We start from the raw sequence: 22,604 nt of genomic DNA on the forward strand, positions 1-22,604 counted from the left end.
AGCCTTACCCAAGCCAAGAGAGACTGAAACCAAGGCAAACACAATCTAGCCAATATTTCCAGCAGCAGAAGGGGGCTAATGCAAGATATTTAAGCTCTGAAACTTGTTGCCCATATTGTATACAACCTATAGTGCAAGCTTGGATAAACGCACATTGCCAAAACCTGGGGAGAGGCAGGAAGAGACCTTATCCCTGTCAGTGTTTGGTTGCTTCTGCAGTGGGGAAACGAGTGGAAAAAAAGGCTGCCCTTCTGGAAAAAGATCTCCAGAAGGAGAGAAGCATCATTTGCAGAACAGTATTAAAGAGCACCGATTTGAATCTTGATTCCCTGAAAAGTTGTTGAACGTTTTGAAGCTGTCATTTTGTCAAATGCTGTGAAGCTGTTGTAACCTCTTGTCAGTTGACATTGACCACAGAAGCACTAGTTATTGTGAAACTCTGCTCAGGCAGAGGAGTATAGAAGCCATCCAGGTGGAAGTTGAAGGAGTGCTACAAGGTGGTTTTGACAGAGACATTTTATGTTGTTAGTGGTAAGCCACGCAAGGCTGACCAAGACACCCATTGTTGCTATTGAGGAACTGAGAAGCTGTTCAAAGAAGAAGAGTCTTATAGCCTTTGTGGTGGCACGTTCTGTTGACAAGTTGAAGTTGCATCGAACTGTATTGGAACTTTGTTACAAATCAGGATTTCCTTGTGTTCTTTTCTTAAACTGTGAAGCAGAATCCTGTTTAAACCTGGGGAAGGGGAGTCCGCACAGGTTATAAAGAGAGACTGTGGTTACAATAATTCCATCATTATTGTTTTGAACTGACGTGCAGTTACTTGTTTATTTGTTATATGTGTCAAGGACAGATAGATTTGTTAGAGTGTTTCCTTTAATTTATTTTAGGCAGGGAAATCCTCGTGATGGTAGGGATAGTGAGTCATTCCTCCAACCTTATAATAAAATGGCATTTGTTGAGAAAACTTCACATTGTGGTCCACCTCACATTTCTGACCCCTCACGGTACACTTTGAATTGACATGTTGCAAGAAGGCTCTATAAAACCACAAATAAAATAGCATAATGTAGGTCTAGTGATGTTCGAAGAAATCCACTCAAGTCTCAAAACAAAACCCCCACCCAGAAGGCCTGAATTCATTCACAGCCCATGTTACATCTAAGTGTTCATAATCCAGTTCTGAATAGTGCTTTTTGGCAGCTCTCAAAACACTTGAGGAAAAAACTATGGTCTCTTCCTGATCCTTCAATTTCTTGTTGGATCCACCGGATGCAATAGGAACTTGTATACGTGGAGATCACGGTTTTGGACTGCACCAAAAAAAAGCCTCTACAGAAACCGTAGCTAATTCTTGATACATTTTTCGGAACTCTTTCTAGCATTTTTCATTCCGGACAAAATTAACACTCTTTTTCAATGGACAATACAGGCTACCAAACTTTCTGCAGTTAAAATATTCAGCCAGCTCGGAGAAAACTAGACTCTGGGCCTCATTATGAGGTTGCCGGTCCGGATACAACAGTACCAGTAAGCTTGCCGGTACTATTGTTACCGGACCGGCAAACTCAGCGGGTGCCTTTCATTCTGCCAGGCCTGGCCTGGTGTAATGAAAGACACCCGCGAGCACAGCAAGTCTGTAGCACCCGCACAGTAATGAACCGTGTCGGTGCTACAGGCATCCCCATCAAGCCCTTTCGGCTCAATGGGAATGGGAATCTACCGGCACCCGCAAAAGGGCAATTACCGGGTCCGGAATTGCCCATTCACGGGTTCCTGGATTTTCTTGCGGGTTTGGAGGTTGCCTTGCCTGTAGAACCGGCAAGGCTACCTCCTACCTCGTAATGAGGCCCATGTCTTTTATTCTCTGGTACAGACATTTCATCCAAAGGATTTACCAACTCCTTTTTGGTTTCACTGAATCTTAGGGCACTTCAGGCCTGATCACGAGTTGGAAAGTCGCCCTTAAATGCAGCGGTAATGGTGTTAGCGCCAAATTTAAGGGTCTGGCAGGTCTCTCACAGCTGGGGGGGTAAACACACCGGAAAAATGCCCATTTTTGGCGCAATTAGCGCTGGCTGTATTACTGCAGAGTAATTGCACTGAAAATTCCCCACTGGGCCCAATAGAGAATGGGGACTAACGATTAGCGCCCAACCCGTGATCTGGCGGTAATACCACCGGACGGGTGGCCGATAACGCTAATAAAGTTAGGCGATATTCCAGCCGAGATACTACCCAACTCGTCATCAGGCTGTTCATGCCCTAAATGTTCACTCTTACCCCAACATAATTTATATTTCTCACATTTCAATGCCAGCACATGTTTAATTAAAGTTACTGACACATCGGGCCTCATTACGAGGCTGGCGGTAGCTGTGCCTGTAGTACAGGCACGGCTGCCACCGGTATTGATTTTTATCCGGCACCCAGAAAAGGGCAATTACCGGCTCATTACGATCTTGCCAGACCCGGTAATTGCCCTTTTCTGGGCGCCGGTAAAAATTACTCCCCATTCCCATTTGAGCCCCATAGGGCTCAATGGGAACAGGGAGGATGGTAGCAACAGTACCGTTATTAACAGTACTGTTGCTACCATCAAGTTCAGCTCGCGGGTGCCGGTACAGCCACAAGATAAAACCTGGTGGCTGCAAGAGCACCCATGAGCAGAACTCCTAGTATGGTGGTACGGTAGCAATGGTGCCGGTAGCGATTGGAGAAAAAAACTACTTTCTTTTTAGAATTTTTGCACGCATTTTCCTTACTTACATTTTGTCAACTGCCTTCCATGAATAGGAAGTGAAATCACAGGAAGAAAGTCAGCGGTCTGTAGATAAATTACAGCTGCTTAGAAGCAACATAAGTGTGTATGTTGTTCTTTTTTTTCATCCAACAAACATGTTTACATATCTATTAATCTTACGCCGACAGCTGCAACAGTAGTAATACCAATGTTAAAAGTGGCATTACCAGGAGTAACAGTAATAGTAGTACTACTGCTCACTAAAAGTACCATAATATCACTAATAGTATTAGAACTAGTAATACCATTAGTAGTAATTCTGGTAATAGGCATGCTACCACTACATACAATGTATCACATAACGAAGAGCATACCAATAAACATACTATAGGACAAGATACACAACTTAACATATAACATCTCATGCAATCGAGAATTACATAAAGTACTGTAAAACATCACATAATAGTCCATAATGTAAAATTGCATCACACATGTTTTACCTTCAGCATTCTGTGCAGCAGTTTCACCTTCCTAGCCTCCTCCTTGGCCTGGTAAAGAGCAAACCCTTGAGGAGGTCGGACCTTGTTGATCTTCTCCGACACATGCTCGACTACTGGGCTCTCCACCAGGGTGTCATCCTCCTCAGGATGGAGGCGCTTTGCAACCAAAGCAAAGTAAACAGCTTCAAACAAAACCTGAAAGTCAGGAGCAGTTAGGTAGTAAGGTAAATGTTTATGGCGAGGAACCAGTGCATGTCTCCCAATGAGTATACACATGTACACTCACACAACACACACACCTACTTGAATAACAACATTGTGCCCACCTAAAGGAATGTGTTGTTTACCTGTAACTCCGGTTCTCCAGCATTGGTATCTTTCATAGGTTCACATGCTGTGAATAGTCCCCATCGTCAGGCTGGGAATCTTCGGTAACAGAGCAGTTTAAACTTAAACTGAAAACTTTCAGCCACTTTTCTGCTCTACTACAGTTATTTTGGGTCACACTGCCCAAATCCAATAGGAACACCTCCCTTAACTCCTCTCCTGTCGGCCATCTTCAGATTTGGCAAGCACACATGAGTGAAAGCAAGAGCCATCTGAATCTATGCAAGATATCAATGCTGGAGAACTGGAGTTACAGGTAAGTAACTTATTCCTTCTCCAGCATTGGATCTTTCGTAGACTCACATGCTGTGAATAAATTACAGTATTAACAAACAAGGCATATGGGCAGAGGCAAGCTTCCCAGCAAAATGTACCACTGGAGACTCACTAACCTCACGCAAAAAGGTTTCTCAGAACCGACTCGCCAACTCTAGATTCTTCTGTGGAATCTCTCTCGACACAGTAGAACGTAGTGAATGCAATGATCTCCAGGTGACTGCACAGCAGATGTCAGGCAGTGGGATCCCGGAGAGGAAGGCAATGGTAGCGGCCGCCGCTGGTGGAGTGAGCCCAGACCCTGCCTGGAAGTGACATGCCGGCCTGCTGATGACAGAAGGAAATTCAGGCTGCTATCCACCTTGCAATGGAAGACTTCGACAGGGCCTTTCCCTGGCCCAGTAGGTCCAAAAGACACAAACAATTGATCCGTAGGACAGAATGACTTAGTACGTGCCACATAGTACTTTGAGGGTCGCGCACCAGATCCAGCATGTGCAGTGCTCGCTCCGCTGAAATCGTTGGCATGCCAAAGAACACTGGCAAAACCGCTGGTTGATTCAGATGGAAGGAGGATGGCATATTAGGCATAAATGTCGGGTTAGTATGCAGGATAGCCTTCTCCTTGTTTAGCGTCAAATAAGGCGGTTTGCAGGAAAATGCCTGGATTTCCCCCACCCGCCTGGCTGATGTTATGGCCACCAAAAAAGCGGTTTTCCAGGAAAGATGCTTGATGGGTGGTGCATAGGCTCAAAAAGCGGTTTCATGAGTTTTGGGAGCAGCACATTCAGTACCCACGCTGGAGCTGGGCGACGGATGGGTGGAAAAGACCTGAACAGCCCACGTAAGAATTCCTTCATTAGCTGGCAGGACACCAGGGATGGCACACCTGTGGAACAGTTCTGCTGGAAATTGCAGCCAGGTGCACTTTTAATAGAAGAATGCATCAAGCACGACAGAGCCAAAGATAACAAATAAGGCTAAATGTCTTGTGGCCGGACGGCCTGAGGCTGCAACTGTTGGCTCCTGCACCACACCTGGAAGCATTTACACTTGCTCTTGTAGGATGGAGCTCTGGCCCGGACCAGGACTTCTTGGCAGTCTTGTGGAAGGGACAAGGATCCAACTCTAAGAACACAGGAGCCAGGCCATCAGATTGAGTGAGGCCGGGTCGTGGTGCAGCATTGACCCTTGTTTCCTGTACAGGAGACCCTGGTGTGGATTCCACTTGAGAAGAGCAGCTTATGAGAAGGCGAGGATGTCGGAGTACCAAAACTGTCTCGGCCACACAGGGGCCACTAATATCAGTTTGCACCGATATAGTCTTAAGGTGTGGATTACTCGAATCAGCAGAATCAGAGAAAATACATACAGGAACTTTCCCGCCCATGGAAATGCAAAGGTGTCCCCCAAGCTCTCTGGATGGTGTAAATCGTCTGGTGAAACTCTTGCATCGACTGTTGTTGTAGGTGGTAAAAAGGTTGATCTCTGGTGTGCCCCAAGTTTGGAACAACAGATGAAGTTGATCCTCGTGCAGCTCCCACTCATGGCAAGAGAGCAACTCCCTGCTGAGGGAGTCCACTATGGTATTCTGAATCCCTGGCAGATGGAGGGGAATGAGAAACATTTGGTGCTGCAGTGCCCAGTGCCAGAGGGCCTGAGCATTCTTGGATAGCTGTGGGGACCTGGTTCCCCCTTGCTTGCAGACATAAAACATTGATAATGTATTGTCGATGTAGACCGTACCACTTTCCCCACCAAGAGGGGGAGGAAGGACTCCAGGGCCCAGAAAATCACCTGCAACTCCAGCAGGTTGATGTGCAGGCTTTTTACCTCTTCGACCAGAGTCCTCTTGTGTGTTGGTCCTGACAGTGGGCGCCCCAGCCCTCCAGGGAGGCATTCGTCATGACGGTGGCTTGATTGTCTGACAGCCTGAATGGGGCGCCCTTCATCACATGTTCCCTCACCGACCACCACTGAAGGCTCCATTTGAATGCCTGTGTCAGGATAATGCGATCATCCCAGGACTCTGATGCCTGTATCCATCGGACATCCAGGAATTCCTGCCCTCGCCGCATGCACAGCCTGCAGTGAGTGATCACAGGGATGCACAATGACAATGCACAATTATATAATCCCCAGCAACGACTTGTAAATGCGGATTGGACTCATATGGGCACTGCTGAGGCAGTGTACCTTTGCCAGAAGCGCTGCCACCCTCTCGTCCGAGGGCCCTGCGGTGCAGGTTTGGGTGCCGAAGGGTAGGGCCTTGAATTGATAGTGTACACCTGCCACTACGAAGCATAGGTAGCGCCGTTGTGAGCAGCCAATAGGGATGAGAAAATAAGCATCCTCGAGGTAGAGGGAGGGCAAGAAATATCCTTGTTGCGGCTGGGACAGCACCTGTTTTAGCATCACCATAAGGAACGTTTGCATGTTTAGGAATTTGTTGAGCACTCATTGATCTACTGTGGGCCTCCAACCCCCTGATTTGTTGTCCAGTGCCTTTTTTCTTACCAGGAAGTACAGAAGTAGACTCCTGTAGCCAACTTGTCCTTTGGCACCTTCTCCAACATCACATTTGCTAGTAGTGTACACACTTCTTGCAGCAGGAGGTGCCGTAACTTTTCCAGCTTGTGTCCGGATGGAATGTGTGGTGGAAAGTGTACAAACTCCAGCAAGTGACCCTACTGGAGAAGAGTAGCACCCATTCGTCAGATGTGATGTTTTTCCATTCCTTGACGAACCTTGACAGTCATCCTCTCACTTCTCTTGGGATTATAGCTCAGGGGTAACGTGATCGCTGTTAGGGAGAATTCTCTGTTAAGGCTAATTTCCCAAACCTAGTGAGTCCCCCAGCAGCTTTGCTGGATTTTTGGGGTTTATTATTTTCTCCTGCTAAGAGTGAGACTCTTTTTCTCCCACTCTTAGACACGATTTGAGATATCCTTTGACTTTGCAATGTGTTTAATGGGCTATGGGGTCTTTTAATCCAGGGGGTTTCATGTATTTTTGCTAAGTGTGTTACACAGCACCCTCAGTGCAGTAACACAGGGGTCTCCTAGTGACCCCCAAACATAGACTCCATAACCTGGGACTGACTACTTAAATTGGGAACAGAACCAGTACAAACCATCATATTGTGGAAGTACTGGTAGGGGTAATTAGATTGCCCGTGGGTCTGTTTTTCGAGGGGGCACTGTGCAGTCCCCCCTCGTAGAGTTTCTGGCTGGTGACAGTGGTTAGCACGCGAAATATTCCACCGGAATATTTCCTATGGGATTTTCCCATTCATTTTAAACGCACCACTTTTTGATGCAATGTTAAAGATACCGCCGGGTTATTTATTTAATATTTATTCCCCGGTTGGGTCTTTTTGCCAAGACTCGGTTTTAAAATGGCGTTTGTGTTCGCCTCTGTAACTCCAACCCAAGTCAAGCCCTTTGTTCCACTTTTTGGCGGGCTTCTCCACAGAAGCCTCCAAAAGTGGTGCCACTCTGTCTGGGTCTACAGGATGTGTGGGAGGGGCCTTTAGGCACCCTGGTCTGAGTTGCCTCGGCAACTCAAGTCACACTCTTGTGTGATTGGCCCAGTGGTGAGCTGTCCGGCTCACCATTTAGCATGTTTGAGTGACAGCTAGGACTGATGAATGGGGATTTTCTGCATAAAAGCAGGGCTTTGGGGACTGGAACTTCAGAAGTCGCCACAGGACCAAAGAATCCGAAGAGGGAGAAGCTGAGCTGACCTGCAATGACGACACCACCGGTGGAGCCCTGCTGAACCTTCTCACCACTTCCCAACGACAGAGAAGATCTTCATCCCGGAGAGTCTTCTTCCTCTGAGCTGGTGGGGATAACCAGTTCGCCCTCTTTTTCGACTTCCTGGATCGTCTCGTGGTCGAATCGCCCGTGCCAAGCACCCCGGCGGCCGGATAGCCAAGCTTCACCACTACCGCGAATAAAAGGGTAGTACCTTTTAACCGGGAAACTCCGCGGCTGGTTTCTTCCCTGGCAGTGCAACGACCTCCAGCTTTCCTCCACGTCGAGATCTCCTCTTCTCCTGGACGGAGCACTGACTTGCATCTGCTTCCAGGAACAACTGCCCCTGCTGGAGCTTTCTCCCCATTTCAGGTACTGAGTCCCGCCTGGTCTCCCTTGCAACAGACTGTTCAAGGTGTCCGGTAAATCCTTGACTTTCTATCCTGGGGTGACTTGGGACCTACTAACTAACTTTTCCTGACTTGAGCCAACCCTTTTTGAACTCTTTGCAACAAATCCTTAAAAGTACTATTCAACTGTGTGATCTTGGACACATTCCGCCCTGCTCTCTTCAAGAGTGGGCCTGGCCTATGACTTTCTTGCTCCTCAGTAGATTCTGCCTTTTCTGTCTTGCTCTGGTTCTCCTAAAGTGTTGGCATTGTGTATGTTCCTAATTCTGCCTTTTTCCCTCCCTTTTTAGTTAACTTACTGGAGTGCCATCTTAGGTTAAGCGCTCACCTCTGTCTGAAAATAAGTGGTGTTTTAACTAAGACTTGTTCAATAAGTTATCAGGGGTGTATATATATTAATAGTGACTGTGTTTGAACTTGCTTGCCATATTAGTGTTAGTGTATTTTACAAAGTGTGTTTTTAAATAAATAATTATATACTTTTATACCCAAGCTCTGGTCAGTGTTTGCTTGTGCTACTGTATTTTGGTACCTATCTTGTAAACTCTATATACTGTCTAACTCTTCTTGACAGAGGTCTGGCTGCTCAGCCACAGCTACCAGGTAAATCTGGGTGGTACAGACTGCTTCCAATTGGGTTTACTGCCAACACTTGTAGTCTTAAGCCTTTTGCAGTGGTCCCTAAGGGAACTGCACAGGTTACTGCCTAACAATCGCCTTGGAAGCAAGACGACACAGAGCAACACAGGTTCGATCCCCGGGTCCACGCTTAGAACCCTCTGGGTATTAAGCGCATTATAAATAATCCATTTCAATTACTGTAGTGCTGAAGCAGGACACTGGGCCCTGGGCTGGTCATGGTTGCTTGCCCTACTGGCCCCTTGATTGGGAGGCGCTGAGAACTTCTGTAGGACTTGAACTTCTTTCTGTACTGGTCCCGTGAGGAGTACAGTGACTTGTACGAAGATGATGACTGGTACGTGGAGTAATTGTCCTGCGAACTCTACCATAACATGCTTTTCAGAACAAAAGAACTGGAGCCTTTGCTGTAGCATGCCCAGGGAGCGAGCGGTCTCAGTGGCTGTTTAAATAGATTGCAACACCTCATCCACAGTCTTTCCAAATAGGTCTTTGCTCTCAAAAGGGCATATCTACGACTCAGGATTGTACATCAGTCCGAAAGTCTGTGGCCGTGAGCCATGTTGTCTGTGAACGGCTGCCCCATTACAAGCTGGCAAAATGCAGTGTTGCGATAACCACTGATACCGTGTTGGCATGTGTGAGGAACCTGAGGGTGTCCTCACTTCTTTTCCACCTCTCGGGTGGCCAGTGAAAGGCCATCGCTTTTGGATCCTGACCCTGGCGGTGGACATGCAAGGGAGGATCACCTGGGGGAGGGAACTTGGGGAGAGGACATCCTCAGGTGAGACATGGTATCCCCTTTCCCATTTCACAATGAACCCTCTATCCCTCAAGCCTATGTAGGATATTGTCAATCATTTCCCTTTTCTTCCCCCCCAAACTGTCCCCCCGAAACACCATCTCAATACTGGGATGAGGAAGAGACCAACTAGGAGGACACATCCTCATTGGATTGATATAAACACATATCAGAGATAAAAGAGAGTTATACATGCTTCTGTTATTAAATCAGACAGTTCCAAACACCACTCTGGTACTGTGACGCGGACAAGGGCTATGGAGGTATACAGGTGGAACAACCAGTAATGTCCACCTAATGGAGTTCACCATAGCCAGGGAATTGGACTTAATGACCCACACCTGGGGTCATTTAACACACCTAATGGATATAAAAATGCGTGCTGCATCGAAGTAAGAGGAACAGGCTTGAGATAAGGGAGCTGGAAGCCCAGGTGCCGGGAGCTGTGTCAAGCAGGAGAAAGAGACGCCGAGGCTGTGGGCGGCCGCAAGAGTGTCTGGAGGTCCTGCTACACTACTAAAAGGGTGTGCGCAGCAGGAGCTGTGGAACTACCACGAACCCCAGCCACTGTGGGAAACCAGGAGAACGAGCAGGACTCTCTGTGGCTGCCGCGAGTAAGAGACAGAGCTCATGGAAGCTGGAAAACTGAAGGAGCGTTGAGAGGCCCATCGCAAAGGACAACAAGCAGAAAGGAGCTGCTGCGTGTGACTGGTGAGTGAAAACCAGAGAAACACTCATCCCGGGTTTCTCCGGGAACGTGTAACAAAGTCCTTTTGACTACCGAACAAACTGAAAGTTATTGCAGGTACTTTTAAATGCCGAAACAAGTACTTTTGAATACCGAATGAACTGAAAGTCTTTGCAAGTACTTTTGAATACCGAACAAACTGTTAGTTATTGTAAGCATTTGTGATGCTGCACAGAGTAAAAAAGGCAAGTTGAGCACTCGTGAATGGAGTATAAGAAGAGTGATGCATGTAGCAAAGTCAAGAGAATACCAAGAAGGGTATGAGATGAGAAACCAAGTATTGGCCCAAAGCTCAAAGAGCTCCAGGAATTGCTGCAGGTTAAGGGGAAACCTGTGTCGGGAAGAGCCAGAGAAATACAGAAAAGTGTGACAAAGTGCATGGTGGCAAACCAAGCAATGGTACATTGTCAGAAGAGTGTGACACTGGGGAATCAACTAAGTTGCTCAAAGCTAATTGTTGATGGACGTTGCAAGAAGGGGCATCGGTTGCGTGACCTGTAATCGGTTGACCGTGTTATGTGACAACTGCATCTAGACCGAGTGCCCCTGTATGGAAAAGCTAATGAAAGTATACATAAAGAAGCTTGTGTTTTGCAACAATCTTGTATGTGGTTTTGAAGTCAAGAAACAGAAATGCCTATGTGAATTGGTGAAACATACTAATATCAAAGGAGCTGGGAAGTATCCCAAAGAACTGTTGTTTTTGAAAGCTGGAAGATTTGAACTCTTGGGCAGGGAACCCCGAGATCTTGTGAACTGTTTTGTACTTGGGGAAGGGGAAGCTGATTTAAGCCAAGAGCTGGAATGTGCTCTGAACTTTCTTTTGAACACTATTCATTTTGATGCTGACATCCCTTACACAATGTATACAGTTAGTTGTGAGGGCAAGTATAGGTTTTGGACACAGATATTTGATTTGGACTTCCTAACACAGACTATCCTTAGTTTTCATTAGGTAGGGAAATCCCACCTTTGCATAGGGCAAGTTAGGTCTTACTCAATCCTGCCTTGTAAGTTAATAAAGCTTTTTTTTGCTTTTTTGAATCTGTTGTCTGTGTCTGCTTCATGATGCCTTCATGCATGGTCTGATGCCAATTCACCCTCGTGGAAGATGTCCATAGCCTCTTGCTTCTTGTCGTCCTGCAGAAACTCTAGGATGGAACTCATTGTATACCATAGCTTGCGATCATATCGTGCAAGAATGTCTATTGCATTTGCAGCTCTGATAGTCGTGCCTGCGGTGGTAATGATTTTCTTGCCAAAGGCATCCCATCGGTTTCCCTCCTTGTCTGGAGGAACAGACCAGGATGACGACGGGTTGGCCGACCTGCTCCTAGAGGCAGCAGAGACAACCGAGTCTGATGTGGGTTGAGTGCAGAGGCAGGCGGCACTGCTGTCCAGGGCACTGTATTTTTTGTCAAAACGGTCCTTCTTTGCAGGGGCCATTGCGGGATGTGCCAAGGTGACTAAACCATCCTCCCAGACATCCTCCAAGAGCGGAATGGACATGACTGTTTTCCAGGGCTGCTCTCTATGCTAGTAGAAGACACTGGGCCTCATTACGAGATTGGTGGTAAAACCTGCTGACCCCATAAACCATTTCCGCCGCCTGACATCCCAGTGCCCCCGGGATATCATGAGCGGCGGCGGAACGGTAAATCCCCATTCCCGTGGAGTCCGAAAGAGTCACTGAAGCACCAGCACTGTTGTTAACGGTGTCTGTGTTTCAGTGAAAACACTGCCAGTAGGGCCTGAACTCCGGCAGGTCAGGCCTGCTGGGAGTTCCGTGCCCCTACCGGCAGACTAACAGTTTGCCGGTTTGGAAAGGCTGCTGGTAGGTTGCTACTGGCACCCTTATAAACTTATAATGAGGCCCACTGTCCTTGCGCTGCTCCTCCGGGGGTAAGGCCAAACATTTTGTCCGAGATGGCCCAGGGACATCGGCGAGAGGTCGTTGAGGCGGAGTTGGTGGCGGAAGCCTTTGTTGTAATGTATCCACTAAAGCAGTCAAGGTGGATAAAAGGTCCAATGACATGGCCCTCTGTAGAGGCAGTGGTGGAGCTGGCTGCACCGGAGGCAAGTCGACCACCACAGGGGATGGATGCAGCTGTGGCAATACTGGTAGCCCTATAATGCTTGCTTACTAGGAGGTGGTGTCTTGCGTTGCATGGAAGAGGGAGGTGACATGACCGCCTCCACATCCGTTCCTCTACATACTCTGAGAAGAGAGACTTGGCTCTACTACAATGGGCCCTTCTGGGAGTACCCCCACTCTGAGGTTCAGATATGATGCTTCCATCTGTGCAGCTAGCGCTGACAACGTGTTGGTGGGTCTGGCAGAAATGTTAGTCACAATTGCTGTGATCATAATCATGCAAGAATACACAGTTTTTCCCATCGACAAGGGTTCCACAGTCGTCAACAAAGCCTTTGTTGACAGGGTAGCCTGCTTGCTCGTCGTTGGAGGATCTCTCATGGATGGTGTTAATGGCTTCAGCGTAGAAGATCTGGAGGTAGACTGGGGCGTCAACAAGGACTTACTTAATGCCGATTTTGAAGATGACATTGAGAGGGTAGCTTTGACCGTCGATGACGAAGAGTGGCCACCAGACTTCGAAGTGGTGATCGAAAAGGCCCTGGCTGCTCTTTTCCTTAAACACGCCCTGGGCACTGACCTTGGGCGATGACTGGCCCTTGTGCGATGATCTTGGCTCGTCGTCAGAATCATCCATGTGCTGCCTCCTGTTGCTGGCGTGGACTTCATGCGACCTAGACCTCTTACTGGCGGTGGTTCACTGGGCAGTCCTGCACTGCCATAGAGAGGCATGGCTCCCTACAGAAGCAGAATCAGAGGCACCGCCGGCATCCTGGAGCCACATGACAAGATGCTGATGACACTCCTGTAGCGTCTTGTAGGAGAAAGACTGCCAGATCTTGCAGTCCTGTATTAAGTGATACGGGTGAATAAAGGATAGACAGTCGTTGTGATGGTCTTCACTGCAGACATTTATCAGCCCACAGCAGCCACAAGCCTTGAACGGGCTCTTCCTGGTGGAATGGGCCATGAGGGAGGCCCAAACTTCGCAGATGATCAATGTCGAAGATTCCCGGCGGCAGGAATGGTCTACGGACTCTGCAGCATTGCCGTCAGTGCCGGTTGTCTCTGAAACGTCAAAAAGATGACATTTGTCCTCGAAATTGTATTAAAAGTCAATTCTTAATGAAGATTACTTGAAGAGAGAAAACTTGAGGACTCCCAACACGAACCTGCGGTAAGAAATCTGAAGGTGGATGATGGGGGAGGAGTTAAGGGAGGTGTTCCTATTGGCTGTCAGCAGTATGACCCAAATGACTGTACTAAAGCACAAAAGTGACTGAAAGTTTTCAGTTTAAGTTTGCCAATGATTCCCAGCCTGACGATGGGGAATATTCACAGCATGTGAATCTATGAAAGATCCAATGCTGGAGAAAGCATCTACCTACCAAAACATAGATCTAGTAGAGACGGCTCACATCTGTATTCTCAGTTTGATTCATCTGCACATGCCACTCATGGGTGTCTTCATTTTACTGGGTACACGCAAGCATATAATATCTTCTGCTGAGTGGGCAGAGTAAGTTGGTGCTATGTCACCCTGCCCAAACTGTCATGTATCATTGATGATTCCATAAAATGCTTGACCTGTGAGAAAGTAACTCCTACTGCTTCAAACTCGATTATCTTATCAATGGATCAATTGACTATACAAAAAACAAGCAAAGACCCTATTGGAAAACCTTTTGGGTCCTTCCCTTAACTAATAAATCAAATAACAGTCACCTTGTCCGCTTTACACTCCCTAGTAAGAGAAGTTAGTCCTGCAGAATATCCTCTTCTCTGCATAATGTTTTGTTTTTGAGCCTTTGCCTCTTCTATTTGGGTGTGTATCGAGGCGTACAGCTAGTCATTTCAGCGCACAATAAAGATAAGTACCTGCAGTATATTTACTGAAAACTATACCCTTTATTTCAAAGTCCAGCATTAAGGCATCTGTACATTATCTTGTATATGTTGGTTTTCCTCTCGTCCAGCCAATGGCAAATCTAGTAAGATTAAAGAGAAAAACTACAACTGTTTTAGCAGAAATTACAAAAATAAATTCTAAATAGTCTACCTTCTCTTTTGTCACTCTCCTTGACTACTACAAGCCTTGTATCACATATGGGTTGGAGATCTTGGATGAGCTAGTAGAATAGGACCCGACTCGTTTACATGGACTTATTTGGAAAAAAGTCCTTACTCTTCCTGCTTGCCTCCCTATGGCCCTTGCTCAATGTGTCTTGTTGTACAAGATCCTAAATCCCACAACAAACACACGGGCCCTCATTACGACCCTGGCGGAAAGCAACTGACCTGACCGCCATAGCATAAATAGCGTTTCCGCCATTGCACGACGGAGTAAAGTGCGGCTAATTCTGACCCATCGGGCACGAGCACTACGCCTTGGCGGAAGTGCAAAGTCCGCGATGGCGGAAATGTCCCCAAAACGCCCCTCACCGCCGTCGTACGGCGACCTAGGTGCAATTCCGCCACCGGACATAGCGGTCACCGTAATGAGCGGCAATCGAAAAATACGGTGACCGTAAATATACGGAAACGGAAGCACAAACATGGTCCCGGAACGGGAAACAGCACGCCGTACACCTATAAAAGCAGAATTTTCACACAACCATTAAAATTACTACCCTGAGAGACATCCCAACCCGTCATCCACCCTAGTGAAACCAAAACAATGGGAAAAGTAGCGAAAAAAGCGTGCGACCGCAAGCGGCAGGTCCACTTCTCACGTGAGGAACTCACGGTGCTCACAGAGACCCTCCAGGAGAATGCTGCCGTCGTCTTCTCGAAGCAAATGACCAGGACGGCACTTGCGAACAAGAAGGCCATATGGGCCCTGGTGGCACAGCGGGTAAGTGCGGTGGGGACCGCACCCCGCAACCCACAGCAATGCAGAAAGCGATGGGACGACTTGCGGATACGCGTACGGAGCATACTATCCGCCAACCGTAACATTGCCACAGCTACCGGGGGAGGATCGGAATCACCCATCAAGTTGACCCCCTGGGAAGAAATCTGTGCCGCCACCATTGGAATGGAGACCATAGAGGGAGTCGGAGGGATGGAGAAAGGAGTGCAGACATCCGAAGAATCAGGTAGGTGTCCCAAATAAAACTATGCTAAAACCACAATGTCCAATCATGTGAAGTACCATGTGTCCACATAGTGCAACAGAAACACATGTCCAGGAGAACGTCCACTTACATTGGCCTGATAGCGCACATTAAAAGTCAAATTAAATAAATAATTAAAATTCCTAAAAACACCCTCTACACGTGCAGCAGGCACCCTCTAACTGCAGGCTGCAATACAACTGCACCCTCAATCCACACAAAAATGAAACCACCTCCAAGGCCCTGACCCAAATCACCCTCAGGTACCACCCCAATGCATGTGATAAATTGCCATTCCAATTTCCACAGACCCATAAATAACGCTCGCCCTCCTTTACTCCACCACAGGGTCCGATTCCAACGACGAGCTCCAGGACACCCCTACCAGCACACCTGCAAAGAGGGCCAAGACCAACGGCCAAAGACCCTCCACCTCAGCTGCACGGATCAAGACACGGCAGCAGCACAAATCAAGTGGCAGCACACAGGAGGGGACTTCAACAGGCACCCCAGCAGCCAGCATGGCCACAACACCACCACCACCACAGGCCCCCCCAATGGATGCCACAGAAGGCACTGCTTCTGGTGGCAGCAGCACCATAGGTGACACTGCATTAATGGCAGCATGCTCCGACACAGAAAACGGTGATGTCGATGTATGATCCATCCATGACCTGTCTCAATCCCCCTGTTTGTTTCATCCCGTACACCATGAGGATACCACGCAGGGGCACTCACAAGACGACGACTGGCCATCCCCCACAAGCCCTGTGTCAAGGCAACATGAGGTGATCAGCCCCTCTGTGACACCACCGCAAATGGCCATGGCCCAGCAGAGGCAACAGTCCCTCGACCAGGTGATCGTGCAACAGCAGCAACTGGCCACGCTCCTCAAGGACCATGCTGATGAATGTGGGGGTACCAAGGCAGCCATAGAAACATGTACAGAGACACTAAGGGCAGAAATGGAGAGAAGCACCGAGAGCCTGAGAGTACAAATGGAGAGAAACACCGAGAGCCTGAGAGTACAAATGGAGAGAAGCACCGAGAGCCTGAGAGTACAAATGGAGAGAAGCACCGAGAGCCTGAGGGGGGAACTGCATGCGACGTCCAAAGACGTATGTGCTGAACTTGCCGCTGTGCGCCGTGTGCTCACTGAGCTCTCACAAACCCTTAGGGACATGCATGGACGTGAGCAGGCAGAGACATCATCCGTTGCAAGTTCCGTCCAGGGCAGCCCCCAACGTAGATCTGGGAGGAACCTGCGCTCCACAGGCAGGGGTGCCCCTGATACCCGGAGAGGGGGCTTGCAATAGCGTCTGCCCACTGACAATGAGCATCCTTGGACACTGGTGTTCGGGGCGGAGGTAGGAAGGTGGAGTGGGTGTGGTTATGGAAGGGGGTTGGGTGTGCAATTTATGTGTTTTCAAGCTGTATAGCCTCCACCTGTGGTGATTCATTCCACCTGTGCAAGCTGCAATCCCCTTTGGGCGAGCACGTCCCGCACACAACGCTGCAAATCGACGCATGGCATCTTGCTATTACAATCATGTATTTCATCCCGATGGCAGTGAGATATTGCTTCATATGTTGATTCTGCTATGGTCCCATTGTTTCACATACTATCTTTGCAGTCGGGAACAAACTTGTGAAGGGTCAGTGGAATGTAGTACTCGATTAACGGTGGACCCTCATGCAGCGCTGTACCGCGGTTCACCGACGGGCGGGGCGTCCCATTTGTGAGTGAAGCCAGTTGCCAATTTCACACACTGCTGCACTAAATGGATGGATTTGTGATTTCAAGCGGTCACAGATGCCTTTTCGACGTGATGTTGCAAATGAGGAATTCGAAGGACATCGCTTTCGGTTTCCAGCTAGCGGCGAGGAGACGCCCACAGGTCTGACTGCAGATAGAAAGTTCTATTGTTTAATGTCCTTGGGACAGGGGCCATGCCGAGAATGCAATGATTGATATGAATAGTATGGGATGCGCAATAGCGTAGTGGAGGATTAGGCAGGACGTTCCCAAATACATGTTACTTCACAACACTAGAATTCCGGCCTGGAGCACAGTGGATTTTGCAGACTGCATTAAGCACAGACTCAATTGAAATTTCAAATGTTATGTGAGTAAATAATCAGGCGTTTTTATACCGGGATGAGGGAATGATGTATGGATGCATGGACAGATGATTTAATAGAGAGTCTGCCATGTACATGGCTTTTTGGAATCTATCAACTTCCTCTGCGCCATGTGATGCAGGGCTGCCATAGTGGGACCATCGTCTATCTGCCCTTGTTGAACCCTCCCTGTCTCGACGCGCCTTCAAACACTTGTGTCTATGCAAATTACTAATCCCATCTAATGGATTCTGTTTTAACAGACGCATGCACACAAACACTCGTTAGTTATAGTGTTTTCACCTCGATTTATATAGTTATGATTCGCAAGTGATTTTTGGGTGCGAATAATCCTTTTGAGTGGGCTAGCATGCATATGGCTGTGGATTTAGTGTGATCTTTGAAGTGAGTAATTCAAATGGAGTTCAGATGCCCATACTATTCTTTTTTGTTTCATTTGGGTGACAGGTATCTCCTCCCCTTTTGCCGCTGCCATCTGTATGCCACTCCTGCAGATGGCTTTTACTCCCGACACCTGCTGCTTCGTGTTAATCAGTGGAGCACCATTACGATCTTATGGGACGATCGCCAATGGCCCACATGCCCTTACGCAGTACTAGTGGCTAGGAGCAACATTTCGAGCTTTCAGCTGGACTAGTGCCTACCTAATGAGACGGCCCTGCGGTTCTAGGCGCTTCCATGTTGCCTTTTTGAACGTGAATGTAGCCCCTGTGTACCATGGAGGAACAGGGCGTCACACAAGAAGAAGCTGGTCTTTTATTGCGGATGCAGCCCACAATTATGAGATATGATTTGGAGTTCATGACCTAATAGCTGTATGGCCCGGGTGATTTTGTTGTGCATTAAATTTTGATTATGCTATTGACCGTGTAGCGTTATTCTTTGCAAGTAATGTAGCATATTCCTATTTGTGGAGCGATGTATTGTTAGGAGATCTGCTTTGGGTTCGGCCTTCTGAGTATAGTTGCGTGGTACTGTACTGGGCGCGTTTGCCTACGAAGGCCAGTAAGGTCAGGGATAGGGGATGCAATTATGTCTGTTTTGATGATGTCATGCTCATGGGAGGGGGATTAGCTTTTGTGTAACAGATGCCGGTCAGCCAGGTGGATTGGTGGAATGATGTGATTTTCAGAATATGGCTGGTCAATGGTGCCTGTGTTTGCGTGCGTTTCTTGGAGGGAGACTGAGGTCATGTCCATTGGAATAGCTTCTGTATTCGTGCCATCTGTGCCCTGCTGCTCCCATTGGCCCCTCTTGAGATGTGCCTGGCTGCTCAGTCACTCTGCCAACTTGTGTGGTACATGCTTATGCTGATGGTTGGTTTGTTTACTGGCAGGAGTACAGGGCTGGTGCAGTCTCACTCAGGATACTGCTTTGTATGTTGCCTTACACTGGTGTCAAGCGATGGGGGGCCTGTTTTTGTTTGTCTCAGTTTTCAGTTCATGTTGCTGTACTTGAAGCTTCACATGCCTGTGGTGCATCAGTACGGCAATGGTGCCATGGCTAATATGGATGGCCACTCACAAGGCACTTGGAGCCCCTACATTCATTTGTTCGTTGGCATGCATGGGTGACTTGTACATTTCACTGGTTGCATTGTGTGACTTCATTGCACCTACGAGGAGTTGTGCAATTTGGCAGGGAGTGGTGTACAGGCACTCAGTAGGGCCTTTTACGGTTGGTTTGCGATGCCGTACTTCTCACCATGGCGGAATGGTACTTTCCGCCATGCTTGATGGCGTTAGGTACATGTCCGCTAGGGTCAGAATTCCCGTACCGTTGCGCCATGGTGGTAATTACGGTTTCGCAGTGCGCACGTGCGCGTACTTGGTGCAGTTAGCGTTGGCATTCACTACGGTGTCGCTAATGGCATCGTACTTTACGGTGACGGGTCATAATCGCACCGAGCGGTATTCGATGGCGGTATTGCATTTCCGCCATCGTTTTTCGATTTCCGCCAGGGTCGTAATGAGGGCCACTGTTTTCTGCCGTATATTCAATTTTGATTAATAGAGAGTCTTCAGTTCTTATTAAATTTGTCAGAATTTGAACTTTATGGAAAAGATGCTATTGAATATCGACTAGTTTATGAATAATTTCTAGAAAGTTGAAAATAAAATACACATCTACGATTACGCGATCCAATACGGAAATTTGAGTACATTCTCAACAAAGAATGCAATAATGTATTCAGAAAATATAGGACACAACCTAGATACATTTAATACCTTCCAGACCAAATTATATGGCAGCATACATTCATTTCAGGTTTAACCTACTGTTGACGCTTGAAATTCATGGCCCAGGAGGGGTATAAAAATAATAGAGAGATGCAGCAGTTTATATAAATACCCAGGAACATTAGAAACTCTTAAACATCTTGTTAGCAAATGCAACAATACTTTACAAAATCGGAAACGTTTTGTTTTATAAATGTATACACAAGATGAAGGACTTCAGAACTCCCACATTTTGGTATAGGGCGTCAAATCCAAACTCTACAGCATTGATAATTGCACTTGTCTGTTTCCTAATGTTATTATGTGAATGTCTCGGTGAAAAGACCCCACTCAATCTATTGTTAGGAAAGATTCCCATTTATGTGAAGTTTTCCCTCCAGTAGTGTAACCCCCCCACAACTTTTTGCTGCTGTTTAACACCATAGTCTGACTTTGGATATTTCCCATCAGTGAAAGGTACAGGGAGCAAAAAGCGTGCGCTGCATACTCTCATCTCAGAACAGGTTATCATGCCATGTTCTTTCTGGAGAGAAGCGCCTGCCACCTTTTTTGAAATATTTGCAAGGAACTTGGGGTTGGTCACCCTGAGTTACCTGGGGGCAACCAGATGTGGACTCCCTGCTCATTGTGCTCAGAGAGGCACAGCTTCACCTCACTGATGAGGCCCAACAAGGCTGAAACACGTGTATGGGGTTACTGTTGGTACTCTTGTTCAGAGAGGAATTGCCATATCATTTCAGTGCTGGACTGCCCATGTGGGCGGGACAAAGACTGATATGCAAATGGATATTTCCCATATGTGAAAGGTACAGTGAGCAAAAAGCGTGTGGTGCAAACTCTCATCTCAGAACAGGTTATCATGCCATGTTCTTTCTGGAGAGGAGCGCCTGCTACCTTTTTTTAAAAAGTCTGACTTTGCCAGTGGAGCACAGCCTTCAGCTGCACTTCCCTGGGCTTTTCGCTCCCTTTATTATGGGGGAAACTAACATGCCCTTAAAGACAGTCAGTACTGGGAGACTTTGTTTCTCTTAGTCCTTTTCGATGTTGCAACTTTTCTGCAACGTGTTACAAGTGCACAATATACCGTACAGTACAGTGCACTTGGTTCCTCCTGTCATTTCCCAGGGACCTAGACACCCTTGAAGGATTTCTTTAGGAGAAGTACAGGTGTGACTTGGACAGGGCTGATGTCAACTTATCTTTTCATGTATTTTTAAACCTTTCTTGCCATGCAAACCACGTTCACCACGTTTGGCACAGAAAGGTGGCCTGGCTCCAAAATGGCCATGCTACGAGGTTTTTTGTCCTGTCCTTTGCCCATCTTGCCCCTTCACAATCCCGAGGTCGAGCCGACTCGGGTCAGTCCTTATTTGGGCATGCATTCTCCCGCGAAACGCCAAGCTTTCGCAGGCTTCTGCATGCCTTGTGTTTGTGCCCCCAGGATGAAGGGCTGGATTGTCCAATACACATCCTGGGTGCCAGAGAGTCTGGTGTGCTGTGAATGAGTGGGACCACCGTGGTCTGTGATTGGTCCATGTATGGTGTGCGTGTATGTGAGCAGATCTCACATTCAGTCCTCTTCGTTTTGGGGCGAAGGAGATTCTGGATAAGAGAAGGCTCCAAACATCCATACCATGTCGATCTCTTGAGATCTTACTGAACAAAGTATACGATCCAAGTATCCTGAAACGAAGAAGCAGAGTCAAGGAACCGCTGGTGACCCGCTGCAAGTAAGCCTTCTCGGAAGTGTCCCTGGGCCAGCCATTGGGCTGACCAGCTTGCGCAGGACCTTTGCTCTGACACCGCTGCCGTTTTGAGGAGAGCCTTAAAACTTGGTACATTGCAAGTACTGTGTTCATGGCACTCTCACACCGAAGTTTCAACACTTGGCGTACCCAGTTCTGAAATAAAGAGAGAGCGCCCGAACCTGAGTGCACACGGTTACCATGCCGCCCAGCCGTGGTGACAAACTTTGCAGGTGCCTTGCTGCTGTGCCCCTCTGTGCCCTGAAGCCTGCCAAAGTGAAACCGGCCGGATCCATCAACCAGGAGCGGAAAAATCGCCACTGTCCCATTTGGGAATCATCGCTGTAACTTTGCCGCTGAAAGCCGCAGAGCCGCACAATTGCCGCAGTTAAACCTGCAACCAAAGTGGACTTGACTCCCAAAGTTTGGTGGGGAGTGCGCCAGGGGTTGGTGAGTAATTGCAAACCTTACCAGTGGACCATAGCGCATCCATCCATTTTTACGCACGAGTGGCCCCTGAGGGCCCCCCTCCTTTGCACAGATAGCCTGAGCTATCAAACTATTCCCAACTCCTGGAACCTGTTCTGCCCTCTCAGGGAGACCCTCCACGAATAATGGGAACCTATTCTGCATCACCTCGCCCACCGTCCTGAGCTGCTACAGGCCCTACAAGAGACCCCGTTTTCACCCATCTGCACTACCGCGTGCGCCAGCATTGCAAGTTCATTTGAGCAATAGGCTCCACTCTTCTTAGGGACTGGACTGCCTTTGAGTTAGGACTGTGATTATTGCAGAATTGCATGAAGACTCTTTGCACTGCCTGCTTCATTCCCTTTTTAGGTTGTGGACCCATTCTGTGCAGTTAACCCTTTAGGCCACTTGGTCTTGTATATATGTATTTTAGTAGGATTGTGTTGGTTTAAAAGTATTACTGTGATTATAACTGTGTGTTGAACTTCATAGGTCTTGAATAAATGTACTTATATTTTTAATATAGATA

At 47.7% G+C, this 22,604-nt stretch overlaps 1 protein-coding gene across 1 annotated transcript in view; it reads right to left on the reverse strand.

The window, feature by feature from the left end:
* PKD1 (polycystin 1, transient receptor potential channel interacting) overlaps positions 1-22,604 on the reverse strand; it is a 1,742,473-nt gene that overhangs the window by 243,928 nt on the left and 1,475,941 nt on the right. Inside the window, exon 38 of the mRNA XM_069647332.1 lies at positions 3,247-3,441. Within this exon, the coding sequence (XP_069503433.1) occupies positions 3,247-3,441 (195 nt within the window). The remainder of the gene's footprint in view (positions 1-3,246; positions 3,442-22,604) is intronic.

This window comes from Ambystoma mexicanum, chromosome 2q (assembly GCF_040938575.1).
Source record: "Ambystoma mexicanum isolate Mex_15411 chromosome 2q, UKY_AmexF1_1, whole genome shotgun sequence".
Classification (NCBI taxonomy): domain Eukaryota; kingdom Metazoa; phylum Chordata; class Amphibia; order Caudata; family Ambystomatidae; genus Ambystoma; species Ambystoma mexicanum.